Source organism: Elaeis guineensis, chromosome 1, assembly GCF_000442705.2.
Source record: "Elaeis guineensis isolate ETL-2024a chromosome 1, EG11, whole genome shotgun sequence".
Lineage (NCBI taxonomy): Eukaryota > Viridiplantae > Streptophyta > Magnoliopsida > Arecales > Arecaceae > Elaeis > Elaeis guineensis.
Genome location: NC_025993.2, coordinates 164,933,074 through 164,948,988, shown reverse-complemented (window position 1 = coordinate 164,948,988; position 15,915 = coordinate 164,933,074). Strand labels below are relative to the sequence as shown.

At 34.9% G+C, this 15,915-nt stretch overlaps 2 protein-coding genes across 5 annotated transcripts in view; one reads left to right on the top strand and one right to left on the bottom strand.

Annotated features, from left to right (window-relative positions):
* The first annotated feature begins 254 nt into the window (after nucleotides 1-254).
* LOC105060508 (vacuolar protein sorting-associated protein 32 homolog 2) lies at nucleotides 255-8,536 on the top strand. Its single transcript, XM_073246978.1, has 8 exons — nucleotides 255-464; nucleotides 692-790; nucleotides 2,390-2,489; nucleotides 5,506-5,591; nucleotides 5,703-5,794; nucleotides 6,190-6,304; nucleotides 6,391-6,590; nucleotides 8,257-8,536. The coding sequence occupies exons 2-7, from the start codon at nucleotides 719-721 to the stop codon at nucleotides 6,580-6,582; spliced, it is 657 nt and encodes a 218-aa protein (XP_073103079.1). The 5' UTR covers nucleotides 255-464; nucleotides 692-718; the 3' UTR covers nucleotides 6,583-6,590; nucleotides 8,257-8,536.
* A 3,657-nt stretch (nucleotides 8,537-12,193) lies between these two features.
* LOC105060507 (uncharacterized) overlaps nucleotides 12,194-15,915 on the bottom strand; it is a 5,431-nt gene continuing 1,709 nt past the window's right edge. For 3 of the 4 annotated variants that reach the window (XM_029260563.2, XM_019845775.3, XM_010944243.4), the window contains exons 4-6: nucleotides 14,951-15,043; nucleotides 13,808-13,895; nucleotides 12,194-12,870 (exon numbers count right to left, since the gene is read on the bottom strand). In XM_029260563.2, coding sequence (XP_029116396.1) covers nucleotides 12,580-12,870; nucleotides 13,808-13,895; nucleotides 14,951-15,043 — 472 coding nt within the window. In that variant the 3' untranslated portion in view covers nucleotides 12,194-12,579. The remainder of the gene's footprint in view (nucleotides 12,871-13,807; nucleotides 13,896-14,950; nucleotides 15,044-15,915) is intronic. The other variant, XM_010944244.4, reaches the window with a different exon arrangement.

Below are 15,915 nucleotides of genomic sequence, written 5' to 3'. Positions count from 1 at the left end.
CGTCTAAGCAAACGAGGAAAAAAAAAAAAAAAAAACTGAAACTTTTTTCTAGACATGTTTCAGCATGTATGTGAACCGCGCCACCTGCCCCAGTCATCCTCCAATCAACGCTTCGATAGGACGTAAGCCTCTGAAATAATCGATACATGTACTCCCCTTTAAATTGACTTCACCCGTCGCTGCCTGCGTTTTACGCGAAAACAGAGATTTATCCAGGCGAAGAGCAGTGAATTTATCATCCCCTTTATATAGTGGCTTTTTTTTTTTTTAATTCCGCCCTCTTGTCACGCGGGGGATTTCGGAACCTATCGTCCCCTCTGCGATTTCCTCGAAGAAGCCCTTGCTATCGCCTTCTTTCCAATCCAAACGCCTCCTTCTTCGTTTTCGATCATTCTGTCCAAAACCTTAATTACCTACATCGATCGTTCGATCGATCGATCGATCTACTCTTCTTGATACGTTAGGTAAATTTTATTCTTCCCAATTATTGTGAAATTCGATCGAACTATCGATCAAAAGCTCTTCCTTTCTTCCCGTTATGGTCCTCTCCTTCCTTTGTTTCGATCGAATCGAACAAAGGATGCGCTTCTAAATTATCTCCTGCATCGAAGGGAGGAATCTTGAAAGCGTTCGTCTAGGGTTTTGGAATAGGGCTGCGAATTTGAGAAAATTTCTGTTATTTTCGTTGCAGAGGCGAGTTATTTAGAAGCTGGCCACCATGTTTGGTAGGATTTTCGGAAAGCCCAAGGAGCAGACAAATGCCTTGGCCACCCTCGACAAGTTAAACGAGGTATTGTCATATTTCTCATCCTCATAATATTTATCCGTCGGTCAATTCTCAATTTCTTAGAAAAAAATGTGTTTCTTTTTGCGATTTCATGGTGAATCTGATATTATGTTTGCACGGAGATGTGATTCGAAATTTGTCGGCATCTTGCGTAATGGTTTTGACCCGTGAATTGATTTCACCATAGGGTTAGGAATCTCATGATCTTGATTTGTTAAGTTTCGAAGTCTTGTTCCTTGTGCTGGTTGCCTACTGTGAATCTATAATGATCATGGATGCAGTGAAGACGGAAGGCAATATCCTAATTAATTAACCATCAGAAACAATATATACCCATGGGATCTGGAGCTTGATTTGTTAAATCTGATCAGCTTTCGTAGACTTGGGACTAAACCACCTTGGGATGTGAAGAACTTGTTTCCTAATACTAAACAAGACATAATATAGCTGTCAGATCCTTGTATCCAGAACATAAGAAGTTACAGGAATGAACCTATTAATTGGCCAGTAATAGACGGCTACTAGCTGTGTGCTTTGTGGCAACAAAGCTTGACAAGAGTCTGCATAATGCCTGTGTCTTCTTAAAATTCTAATCAGGGAAGACTACATTTGTGAAGTATCTGCTCTTATATAGATTGCTTTTAAACCTTTTGATAAGAAAAAGAAACAACCACAAGTTATTTATGATTCCGGGGATGATAAAACACCATCTCGCTACATGGGCTTTTTTCCAACCCAATGCATCATACATCTATTGGAGTTATGAAACATACATAAATGTGGAAAAATTTCTTTAGAACAAGGTAGAGGATGAGCTTGATGCTTACGAGGCAGTTGAGTTAGCTAGTGACGGGAAAACAACTTGATGGCATCTCTGAAGCATCATTTGCATAGGTGTTGGGTGGTGAGTTGACCATAATTTAGTTCTGATATCCTTTTTATTGATTTCACTTTTTGTAGTATCTTTGGCTGTCCAAATTTTATCTCTCTCACATGAAACCCAATAACTCTTGCACGTTTATCACACTGCTTTGAAACAAGTCTTCATCAAATCTGATCACGTTGTTTTTGACAAGAAACAATCTATTAAAGTGGTAGCTCATCAGTTCATTGGTTTTCCTTCTTTTTGTTCTTTCTTTGTTGAAATTACAACTTGCAAAAGGAGTCTGATTCTATCACCTTTGAGAGTACTAGGGGATATCAAGCAAGATGGATGAAAATGTTGCAGAATAGATAGAAGATCTGATTTTTCTATAGTGAAATTTTGTACATTGTTTGTGAATATTTGCTAACAGAATATGATCTTTTATAAAAGTATGCTCTGAAAATGATTATGTCAGAGGGTATTTGTGAAAAAATACATAAAAACTTGTTTCTTTACCATATATGCAGTTCTTTATGTTAGGTAGATATAGGTGTACGGATATGAAGGGCATTTGTAATATAATTTTTCAAATTTTCATGTGCGTATGTAGACATGCATTCACATATAAACTTTGGGTTGATGTTCGGGTTGTGTGATTATGTCAAGAAGCTCAAAGTTCTAAATTTTGCATTATGTGCAAGAGTACTTCCTAACTTACTGCTATTCATATATATAAGACACTTGAGATGCTAGAGAAAAAGGAGAAAGTTCTCCTGAAGAAGGTTGCTGCTGAGGTTGAGAAGGCTAAGGAGTTCACAAGAGCAAAGAATAAAAGGGGTATGCTTCTGTTATCCATAGTCTATGCATCATTATACATCCTATGGCATTCATTTATGTACAAGTGGTATAATTGGCATAATTTTTCCCGATATATACATTTCTGTAAAATTAGTGCAGATTTTAGCCCCAACCACGAGCTTGCAAAATCTTCCCTCTGGCCTCTATATTCCAGAAATCATGGGTTATTTGTGTATCATGATGTATATTCATGCACCTGTGGCTTACTTTGACGGCCTACACTGTGGTTGACATAGTTGGAAATTCATCTGTATATATCACTCTTGGTGCTGAGGTTAGGGTTATTACTTCAAGGGTTGAGATTTAAGAATTACTTTTTCTTCAATTTTAGTGTTGTGCCAAAGATTTGGAAGACCTTGTTATGTATGGTGTAGAATGATTTGAACTTTTGTTTTACATTTTTCTTTCTATCTTTGTGCTCTGAACTTATTTTGCATGTTGTGGATGAAGGTTCTCCTTTCTTCTCCTCTAGTATGCTGATTCAACATTTCGCAATTGGAAGAAAAAGAAGGTTTGAAACAAATTGAAAGTGTTAAGCTTCTTTAGAGAGCAAGGAGAGAAATTGCACAACTAGTCCGAGAGTGGAAATGCCTTTTCCTGGGAATATGATGGAGTAATATGAATGTATCTATTATTCCTCAGCTAGAGCATAGTAATCCTTTATACAGGCTAGAACATATTCAATCATACAATTCTCTTGAAGCCTATTGTTGTGTGAAGGTGTTCTAGACTCCTTGATTCCTATCATGTTTTTAAGACCCTAGCTCACCATTGCATGTGTGAAGATTTAGATATTAATATATTTTGTTTTTATGGTTATATCATGGTAAAATTGCTCCATTGTGACTTTGGTGTCACAGGTTCAAAATGCCGAAACAATTGTGCTGTATGCAGTGATAAGGTTATGCACATCTAATGCTCCCCAAACCCATGGTGGTGGAAGCCTTATGCATTGGAACCCCCCTTTTTTTGTTTTCATATCTATTTCAATTTCACAAAGTGATTCTTCTGAAATCAAATTCATCTATCCTTTAAAACTACTAATCCATTTTCTTTTGATATTTATAAATTCATTTCCATGAGTGAATTCATATTATTTTAGTGTACTATCCATAGTGTTCTGGTTGCTTATTATCCTTGATGCCCTTTGAGTTGATTTAAAAGATTAAGATTTTTTATCCATCATCAGATTTGGTTGTCATTTTTTCCTCTATCAATGGGGCATCAATATTATGTTCTTATTGGTTTGAAATGTTCTTGTGGTAGCATGTACTTCTAGAATTTGACTTATGCCAAGTATATAATATTGAAACTAATAACTATTAGAGCTAACCTTAGTTCATCCAAGTCCTCATTTTGTGTTTGCTGTAGACTACAAACACTAGATTCAGGCTTACAGGAAACAATCCTATAACTCATATAGCTGATAACCATGTTATAAAAGAAGGGCAGCCAGTGTACTAGGCTCCCATGGTTGTGGGGTCTTTCGAGAGGAGGGGGGATATATGCGGCCTTATGCCTACATGTAGAGAGGCTATCTCCATGTTTTGAACCCATGAACCCCAGGTCACAATGGAGCAATCTTACTGTTGCACCAAGGCTCACATCCATCCTTTTGGTCTAGGAACTTCAACACTAGTCCGTTTCTCCATCTCCTCCTCCTTTAAGGGGAGAGTACACTTCCCTATTCCACCAAATGAACCCACTCCCACATTTTTTCCCACTTCCACTCTCATGCTTAAGAACTCATTGAAGGTAGGAGGGTTAGAAGGGTTTTGTTTATTTGCTTTAGTCCAAGAGATGTTGTAAATAAGATGGACTTTTTTCAGTGATTCAATCGACTCCAACATGTGATAAAGTTTAATAAGAATTGACAAGGTTCCTTCTAAGAACCCATGATAGGAAGTCCTTGTCCAAAATATTGATGGTTATGGTAGTAGATGGGATGCCATCCAATGGGATAGGGGTTTGATTCCTATTGGAGTCACCCCCTGTGGAAGTGTAGGTATAGGGGAGAAAAGGTGGGGACTGTTGCTACAAGAGTTTCACACTGTGGTCTACTTCATGATTGGCCAAAGGGAAAAAATATTCATTATTTTTGAAAATGAAAATTTTGTGACTGAAATGAACTTGGATTACATATTTACCTTTATGGTTTTGTTAGATGCATGCTCGCATGTGATATGTCCAATTTTTTTCATGTTATTTTGATTGGCTTGTTGTGCACTCATTATTATTATTATTTTATTTTTGATGCTCTGTGATTGGTTTTTTTAAATTTCTTTTTGCTTGTTAATATATCAGACACAATCTGATATGTTCTGCTCTAATCCTTTCGGTACTGGATTTTTGATATCTCCACCCAGTCAACTGAAATCCATCAATACAAGAGATTTAAGCAATTTTTGCACTTTCTTGATTTAGATGATTGTAAGCAAAACCATTTGTTCTCGAGTCTGCAGAATGTGTAATGGATCAGAACACACAGGTTGCAATTTGTGGTACTTTAGCAGGGAGTTATATTCACCTTCTCTATGACGATTTATCAACTTCTGGAATATGCAGATGGTCTGCTTTGTTTAATTCGTTCCAGTTGCTTGGTTATTGGAATCTAAAATAAATTAAGCGAAACATACCATTTCTACCTTGTCTCCATTTACATAGAACTCATCTTGCATTTAGTGCAAGCATTTAATATTATAGACCACTAAAATAGAACCTATTGATTAGGAATTTTGCTATGCATCAATCTGGCATTTTATGCCAAAAATAGCATAAGCAGTGATGCTGTCCGTTGTTGTTCATTATAATATTTTATTGATCATCTCCTAGAAGAATGTATCAAGGTGTTGTGCATGGGAAAGACTGAAAAGTTGGAATTAATTCATGATGCATTATGAATGGGCATTTTTCCCTTCAGCCATGCAATGCAAATTCATATATTCATGCTAATTATGTTTTAACATGTCAAATTCTTATCTTGTATTTACATTAGCCGCAATACAATGCTTGAAGAGAAAAAGGCTTTATGAGCAGCAAGTTGAGCAACTTGGGAATTTCCAATTGCGTATTCATGATCAGGTACAACTGAAATTAAATATGCTAACAGTGCCCTGAGGTTTGATTGATTAGTTGTTTTAGTAATTACTTGTATATTCTCTGTATTAAATATTTGTTTGTTGGGCATCTCAGATGATAATGTTGGAAGGTGCAAAAGCTACAACAGAGACTGTTGATGCATTGAGAACTGGAGCAGCAGCAATGAAGGCTATGCAGAAAGCAACGTGAGTAAATGATACCAATATATTATGCTCTTGTGAAATTTATGTTCATTTTGGAGCATGTTTTTGAAATATACTCTGTTGAGACCTATGCAAAATTTATTTTTCTATATCCTGTGCATGATTTGTCATGTAACCCCTGAACTTGCACGAGAGAGCAGATAGAAACTTTCTGATAAAAGCATTCTTTAGTTGAGATTTTCCCCCACTGCATGATTGATATTTGTTTCGCTCCACTCTTGGATTATATATATGTCCGTCTGTCTGTCCATGATGCTTAAATTGTTGCCTTCTTTTCCCTGAGCATGCTCTGAAGTAAAGCTATCACAATGATGATAATATTTATTTAAATTGAGGAAGTGAAGTAATACTTGTTGATGCCACTTTATTTGGTGCAGTAATATTGATGATGTTGACAAGACTATGGATGAAATTAATGAGCAGACAGAGAACATGAAACAAATTCAGGAAGCACTATCTGCTCCGATTGGGGCTGCAGCTGATTTTGATGAAGTATGCATACTTCCTTTAATTTCAGTTTGTTATTTACATTCTATCAATTTGCATCTTGATATTTATTTTTGTACTCTGAATGGCAGGATGAATTGGAGGCAGAACTCGAAGAGTTGGAGGGTGCAGAGTTGGAGGAACAGCTACTGCAACCTGCCACAACCGCTCCTGCTGCTCCAGTGCATGTCCCTGCTGGCAGGCAACAGGTTCGGCCTGCTCCACAGAAAAATACAGCTGAAGAAGATGAACTTGCAGCATTACAAGCAGAAATGGCGATGTAGGCAGGTACCTTTTTTTCCCCATCTATGCCATACATTTGGCTGAAAACAGCTAACATTTGATCATCAATTCTATCATTATTGTTTGCCATAGATATCTCTCATTTTATCGTAAAATGATTTTGTTAAGTTAGTGCTGAAATTTAAATTTTACATTTACATGACTAAGGGGAGTTATGTGTTTTCTGATTGAAAATGTTAGTTATTTGCTTGAGTCCATCAAGAAGAAATTTGGGAACATAATTTGGTTCATTATTCAGTCTTCATCATGCATTCCACATATTTCACATGTTTGATGCTGTTTGTGAAAATTGTATAGTAGCATGTGAGAATAATTCTTATATCAAATTCCCTTTTATAAATATTTTAATGTGAGAAGCTACATTTCCCAGTATATAAGCCTTAGAGGGCCATTTGCCTGTCAATGTACAAATTTTTGAACTGTTTAACTCATTTTATAGCCTCTGCGATCTGTTGGTGTGAAGTTTTTTCCCCTGTTTTTTCCCCACTGTGGATATCCTGACAATGCATCCTTTCTCAATGCTTCAAACTTTTTAATACCTGTCTTTTGTTTTATCATGCTCCACATTTTACCATCTACCTTTGTATTTAATTGAAAAATATGATGAAGTTATTGTGTTGGTTCACATATTCTGCTTCTGTTGTTGGAATATGGGTGTTGTTTTCTTATCCTTGTTTCTGTACCCACCACATTGATAGTTGTGCTTTACTAGCTCCAACCATGAGCTTCAACAATGCACATTTTTATTTGTGAAAGGTTCATTTGTACTAAAACTACTTTGTTATTTTCTTGGCATTTCTCCATCCTTGGGATATATGAGAACTTATTGTCTAGTTTTCTATTCTAGTTGTGTTTGACCACCTCAACGCCACATTTTTCCCACAGAAGAGAATGACTATCATAATTCATCAGTGATTATTGGTTACAAAAGTTGCATTAGTCATCTTGTCTGCTCGATCCTATTGAAATGCCTGTAGTTGTTTCTTTTCTGGCTACACTGAGTTTCACTTTGCATTTTCCTTTTCTAATCGAAGATTCATCATGAACTGAAACCTGAAGTATTTCAACTCCTTGAGTTTCATGGATTGACTCAATTTGTAGAAGTGGTTAATATTATATTTGGATAACACTGTCAAAATAATCTTTCTATCCATGCATCATAGATAAGAAGATTTACAATTGCTTTCTTTCGTCTCTTCTCCCTGCTCTACATATCATGAGCAGAAATTTGGTGGTTTTACTTTTAGTTATTTTGGCAGGTACCTGTTTCCTCAGGAAAAGAGTTCTTGAAATCTTAATCCATTTTCATTACAAGATAATGAAAGTGTGATAGAAATTCATCAATAGTAGTGTAGATAATAGGTTTCTCGTTGCATGCTTCAAGTAGTATAAACTGAAAACCCTCTTCTTGACTGCAATAGTTCATTTTTAATTCAACAACCCTTCTAGTTCTTAGGGAAAGCTGTAGAATCCAACTCACCCATCCCAGCAGCTTGCTTCTCTTAGCTGCTGTGCGAAAGAACAGAAAATCAATGTCGCCATATTGTGTATGTATATACTTCATGGATGGCATTTCTATTCAGTAAATAGATGAGTTGTATCAATATCTTAAACATAGTAATCTGGTAAGCATTTTGCTGCATTTCTGCAGGTACTCAATGCTTGAAGTGCAACAAATGTAAAAATGATTGGGTGTAATCTATTGTGGAGGTGAAGACTCTTACCTCTAAATTTTACATCATCCGGTGTGTACATTTGCACAACATATTATCATGATGGCAGATAGAAAAGGTGTTGCTGTCAACTTGTTTTCCATTGACGATTTCTATTAGTTGGATGGTTCCTGTAATCACTCAATATTGCAAGACAAAATTCTAGTCTGCTGTTCAAGATTAAATTATGGTTCGGAGAATATATGCTGAGAATGTGAGACTACGTAATGGTCATTCTTTGTGCCACAAGCTCCACTGAAATAGTTAGGGTCGAGTTGAAGATTTTATTCATGCGTCATGTGTCAAGTATTTTCCTCTTGCATATAAGAGAATCATCACTCTTGGACTGTATGGCGAGGTGTTCTTGCACCCCCTGATGAGAAAGTTGCAAGTTCTTATAATTTTTGTACGCTTGCTATGATGTGTTTTAAATTGGTGATGGTCTGGTTTTTAGATGTGGAGTAGGTTATAATAAAATCAAGATGGGATATATAATGCCCAAAGCAAATGGTTAGAACAATGTTTCTTGTTAGGTTCATGTAGTCTAGATCGTATAAGATGATGTTCCCTTTGGGACCTGATACGTGCCATCTTGATTGTGTTGACTGTTTATCTATTGCCGGGCCATGGCGTATCTAAGTTTTAGAGTATGTTCTGAAAGAGATGATGTCTTAGCGATGTTCTGAACTGTTAGGCCTGGACCGAAAAGCAGCAGTTGTTGTGGCTTTTATAAAATAGTCCACATGATCTTAACCATTCAGCAGTGCTACGACATGACATGTTCAAGCTTACTTACGTTGCCAATGTTGAAGTGCTCCCGGGTGCCGCATGCAAAGACTTCCAGTTCGGGCCTGTTTAGGTCCCCTCGTTACCTATTCACTAGAGCTGTCAAAATGGGTCTTGATCTGCGGGTCGGTCTGTTTAGGCCCTTAAAATAATAGGATTGGGTCAGTGTTTAAGCAGTCCGTTTAACAAAAGGATTTTTTAGTCTGATCCATTTATGGTCCGGCTCGTGAAGGGCTGACCTGTCTAGTCCACGGGTCAGTTCATTTTTTAAAAAAAATTATTTTAAAATAACTTAACCACTTAAAGTAATCAGTAAATAATTAATTATTTTTAAAGTATTTTTTTCTCATTTCTATGCCTCATTAGTCATTACTTCCATCGTTAATGTCTAATAATTCAAATCACTTTTTTCAAGCTTTAGTCTTTATTCATCTTCTCACTATCCATCTGATCATTATTATTATTTTTTTTTTTTCAAATGGTCTGTAATATACTAAGCATATCAATTACTACAGTGGCTAGCGAATCAGCTTTTAGCATTAGTGTTCGTGTTTTAAATAAATATAGATGCTGCCTCTTTGGTGATCATGTGCAAGCTCTTATTTGCACCCGCAATTGGTTACATGATTTTATTCATGATGGTAATATCTTTTTTTATAATTTAAGATAAGAATTTAAATTTAGTTGAATGCAAAATAGATTTTTTCTAACTATTTATTGATTTTTGTTATTTGTTACTTGTGGATTGCAGATGAAGATGATGATTCAACTACAAAAGTTGATGCAAATTTGCCAAAATAAGATTGTCAAGTTTCTAATGTTATAATTGACGAAGATGAGGATGATTATTGATTAATGAAATATTGACAAAAATCTTAAAAACAAGAACTGAATTTCAATAGTTGGACTTAATGTTATTTGAACAATATTTATTATTTCTTGGTTTGTTTGATTTTGTGGAGTTTAATTAGTCTGTGGTGTTTTTTCTCATGGAGAATGGAGATTATGATATTATTACAAAAATTTTGGAGTTTTTTCATGTTTACTTTTGGTGTTTTAAAATTTGATGTAGAGATTGATTTTATTTATTTATTTGATGAAATATTATGTTTGAGAATTTTTTAATTTATTATAATTTTTATAATTATTTTAATTTTTTTCGTGAGCTATAAGGGTCGGTCCGTTTAGGTCCTTCACTTATAAGGGCTAGGGTTGGGCGTCTATTTGATGGTCGTGTATCAAAAGGACTTTTTTGGTCCGATCTTAATGGGCCGGTTTGTGAAGGGCCGACCTTCCACGGGCTGGGCCGGTCTGTTTTGACAGCTCTACTATTCATCGATTTTGTTGGTAACAGTCTAAGAATAGCTTTCATCGAAAGGAAAAAAAAGAGAATCTAAAGATGATCATAAGGTAAGATTGCCAACCGAAATGAACAGCTGTAGCTTGACTTGAGCTCAACTATAATCGATCTCGGTTTGATATAACAAAAAAAAAAAAAAAAACTTAAATTAGCAAATTTAATCTCAGACTGAGCCAAGAAGCTTGGCTCGATCAGGCTTGAACTGGATTTGATTCAGGCTTCACTAGATTTCAACTTGGTTTAAGAATATCAAGAGAAACAATTAGGCTCAGGTTCTACTGGGTTTGAAGAAATTACGCTCAGATTGAACCCAAAATGATAGTGAACAGATCAATCTCGATCTCAGGTTAAGCTCAAAATTAATAGCCCGATTGGCAGATTGGTTGGGCGACGCTTCCCGATTGCTTTGCGACTCCAAAACGGTGTTTTCCAGTACAGGGGTTTGTGAGATCTAAACTTTTGCCATAAAAAAAAAAGACCCCATTACCTCAAGAAGCTGTTTCAGTCCTTGGCCATAGAGGGAACATTCCACCTGTAAGCCAAGCAGGCACCCAAATAGGTCGTTCGGATTTGTTTGGTCGGTGAAAAAAAAAAAAAATTATTTTTAAGAAATAAAGAAAAAAAATTTATTTAATTAAAATTAAAAAAAAGAGAGAGTGAAAAAAATTCTTCTCATAAAAAAATATTTTTTATATTTTATAAAAAATAAAAATTCAAAAAGAAGGTAGATTTTCGCACTCCTCAATTTCTCATGGGATGAAAAGTAATGGTACTCTTTTTTTTCTCAAAATATCATTTTAAAATTTACGGTTAAAATTTTACAAAATATCAATAAAATATTAAATAATAATAAAATATTATCTTAATATTTATATGAATATAATATTAATATTATAATATTTATTATATTTTAATATTATTTTAATATTTCTGCTAATATAATATTTTTATTAATATTAATATAATACGTATATTAATATATTAATATAATATTATATTTAATATCTATATTAATAAATTTATTATATTAAAATATTCATATATATTAGTATTATGTTAACATAATATATTATTATGATTTGATGTTATATTATAACATATTAATATTATATTTTATATTAATATAAATATAATATTTATATTTATATAAAATTTAAGAGTAAAAAAAGTGATCTTATATTTATTAAAAATATAATAGATATATTAGATAATTTTTTCAAAAAAATAAACGTAAACTACTCTACAAATCATCGCTTTATCGTGATCAATCAAAAATATCAAAATTTTATTTTTAAATAATATTTTTTAAAAAAATTAACTCTTGAAAAGTCACTTTTTGAAAAAAAAAAAAAATCTAACGACAAATCAAACGGATCCTTAGAGAATAGACCACGAAAATAGATCAAGCTGGTTTGTCGATTAAACTGTACTACTTGGTACTATTAATAAAAATGTGAAGGTCAAGCTATACCACCTGTAGTTGTGTTGATAGGGTTGTAGTAACAAGACATGACTGTTGCAGCAAGAGAGTCTGACAGATTCTCCAGAGAGAACTGCTTCGTAACATGCGTGCAGCAGATCATTGGCTTCTGTGGATAAAATAAGTCATACAGAGCGCGAAAAGAAGACGGCTGTACTAAAAAGCAACGTAAGTTCATGGCACCGCTTTAAATATTCTCAGGCCAAAACTGCAAAGGGCTCGGAGATGGTTTTTCAAGATTGAAGAAGCTATAATAATGCATAATGCAGAGGCATACCGATCATTGCTTGGGAATCACCAGGTTCATAAACTACAATATATAATTTCTCTAAAACCAGAGGCTGATAAAGAGAGAAGACCGACCTACTTGAACGTCCAAGGAGATGAACTACACCTATTGTAACACAGTGGTCTGGCAAAACAGTTTCAAGTAACAAACACAATGCCGTGGTGGTCGCCATTAGAGGAGACGAACTGTTCGCATTTTTCGCTTTTGTCTCCTGCTACTGCTCTGCCACCCATCTCATGCTTGGTCTCTGCTGCACAAAATCCTGTTTAACAGTAGATTCCAAGCAGGCTAGTGCAATCTCAAGTTACGCAGGTTAAAACCTGAAGGCAGTTTCTGCATGTCACGAAGCCTCTACTCTCGCATGGGATATTGAGATTCAAGCCTTTTCAATATGGTGCTGGTGACACCCCAGCTGAATCCACGGTACTGGAGCCACCTTATTATTCGAGCCTTGCGGTTCTCTAGAGATGTGCTTTGACCTCGGAGCCACTGTTTGGAGGCCAGAAGAAAGAGACGGTCCATTGAAGTCTTGGACATGCCATGCCGCATGTTGTGGGATCCCCCACTACTGTCATCGTCCTCAAATACCTGCTTTGTTGCTTTATCTGCTTCAACCTCGCTAATTCCCTTCTTAAGAAGTGCCTAGCTCAAGAACTTTTAACCGTCTGAGTTTTATATGGGATTACGGCAGAACATGAATAACTAAATACACATTTTCTTTCCATAGTTTCATACAACTTCAAGAAACATATCTTTGGCAGAAGGATTCAGCATTCATCACAAGTAGAACATTTTTTCTATCACTTACTATTTAACGTATAAACAAATATGTAAAATCATAAAACTTTTTAACTAATAAGAACCTCTTCCTTATCATTTCTGAGTTCACTCTGTAACACCCGAAAAGGTTCGATGCTCAGAATGACTTGTACAAGAGGGCTTTATGCTCTTTACAGATATAAATGATGATGGTTTAGATCATTCAAGGAGTTTTATTACCGAATTATCTCATAGCCTTTGTAGCATCTTCTAGAAATAAATCTTCTCATCAAAGAAAACTGTTCGAGTTCCTTTCTTATTCTTTACCTTCAGATAACATAAGCAAGCATCGACGACCAATATTAGTTTTATAACTGCAAACGAACCTTGTGGAGTGGCAAAGCATTCTAATTATATTTTAGACTACAAAGTTCAAGTGCATTTGATTATAAAACATAAGTTCTTGCTTCATTCTATTTCTATAAAAATTAATGAATGTTGGTCAGTGAACATCATCAATCATGCATTTGTTTTACCCTCTGCCATTCTACTTTTCTCAGCTTCAATTGTAGGAATTTAATCATCCAACATTATAAAGCTTCATTATTAAGAATTTTTTAAATGGATGAACATGCTCAAAGTTTGAGCATACTTAAAAGAAAACAGCTACCAAGTTGCAAGGAAAAACCATGGAAAAGGATGATCAGATCATTCCAGTATATAATGTGGAAGAACAGTTTAACTGAAATAATCTTACATGCCTGGAGGTGGGTGGGTGGGTGGGTGGATGGGGAGAACAGGAGTTTTTCATAGCACTCACTTGCTTGATACGCCTTGGACCCCAAGTTGATGAGAACCATCGAGATTGAGAGAATGATTCCGCATATAAGCCATCATTTAGCAGGCCCCTTCAATGGAGGAAAAGAAAATCTAATAACCTCCATGCATATGCTTGACAAGTGCATAGACATGCATAAAGATTTATGTATCAATTAACCAAGCATTGCTTATGAATCAAATATGAGAAATGTGCAAGGGCAAATCTTTAGAGAAAACATCTTGAAGTTTTGTGGATCGATCAGAACAAAGTGGCATTACCTATTATGACCTTTCAGGCATATCCAACTACTATTAAAAAGATTTTCACATGGGATATGAAAGATGAAAGGAAGACTCTGTTAACTATCAGGGAAGGACTTTAAGTAGACATAATATCAAAAGGCTGAAAAGAAGACCCTTTTTTGGAAGGTGAAGGCATAATTTTCCGAAGACACTCTATACCTTCTGTATAGCCAGGATATCCAATGAGACATATATCCATAAAAAAATAATTTTCTACAATTTGTTCCGTTTTCAGAGATAATGTAACCCAACCATGAAAATTGCCATTTGTCAGGGTCTGCAGTTGTCAGATTCTGAAACTAGAATCCAAATCCAATCATGAATCTTATAGTTGTCAGGGTCATTCCCACCCCCTCACTTCTCTAAAACCCACTAGTTGGCCATCTTTAATAGCTAGATCCTGCTCTCATACTCACGCTATTTCCAAATGGAGTGGTGGCCTGCAGTTCTTCCTACATGACAAACAAGTCACCATCTCCATTGTCCAACAAAAATACCATGCATAATGCAGTCAGATAAAGTTAAAGAAACTCCAAGACCTAGTTTTCTTTCATTTCAAGCATAACAGAATTGATAGCGGATTCAGAAGATTTTCCAACCTTTTCCACAATTTTAATTATCCTAGTTACATCTTTCCAAATATGACATGTATATCAAAATCTGTTCTCTCACAATCTAAGATAAGCTAACCATTACATTGCATGATACAAACTTAGTCATCATTTGATAAATATTGAGTTCCTAATTGAACTTCATGTGGTGATTGATCAACTTCTTCATGATTCATTAACTACATCAGGATATGAACAACAAAAATAATAAGAGAATATTGGATATTTACCTGCCTTTTATCTCGGCTATCACTGAGTCAACTATATCAAGAGCGTATTTCCTCCCACGTAATTTCTTTTGAAGCTCGAGTGTTGTAAATGCCCTGTGCAGAGATGGCAAGATCAACCACTTGACATAACATATATAGAGAGTAAGAAGTTTGCAGAAGACATGTGGAGAAGCATTAAAAGAGTATGCAAAACATGCATATAATGAAGTATCATTTTGGTGATAATAAGACAATATCTTTTTTAAAAAATAAAAACATGAACTCACGTTACAGCCACAAAATGCAGAATTTGCTCATTTAAACTGAGTAAGATTGATATTGCTTACAACTCAGAAATCAAAATGTGTAAAAATACATATAATATGCTAAACAACATGTTCAAAAACATCCAAGTGCTGAAACGCTAAAAGCTGACCTATCACATTTATTTTTATTTTTTATTTTTTATTTAAGAGGATATGATAGGACAAATGGAAAGAACAAGTGGACATGCTGCAAGTGTAAAAGAAAAACAACATAAAAAATCTGCTCAGACAAAAAGAAATTCATAGTTATAGGTCAAAAGTAAATGAGTAGTAAACAAGAAAGAAGAATCTATTCAGATAATAAACAGCATCATGGTTATGCATCAAAGAGGAAAATTACATAGATTTTATTTTATTATAAGCTTCCAAAGATATGACAGAAATATAAATTTGTTAGGGAAAAACAAACACAAAGAAGAAGAGAGCAAGTTACATATTCCACATGTTAAACAAAAACAACATAAGAATCTTTCAGATATCAAAATAAATTCATGCCTATAAGTCAAAAGTGAACAAATTAGTAGAAAGATAGATAAAGTGTTAGAAGAAAAAAGAATCTATTCGAATAATAACACAACATCATGGTTATGCGCCCAGATCAGAAAAATATGCAGGAACTTTATTGTTTTCTTTATTATGAGCTTCCAAATATATCACAGC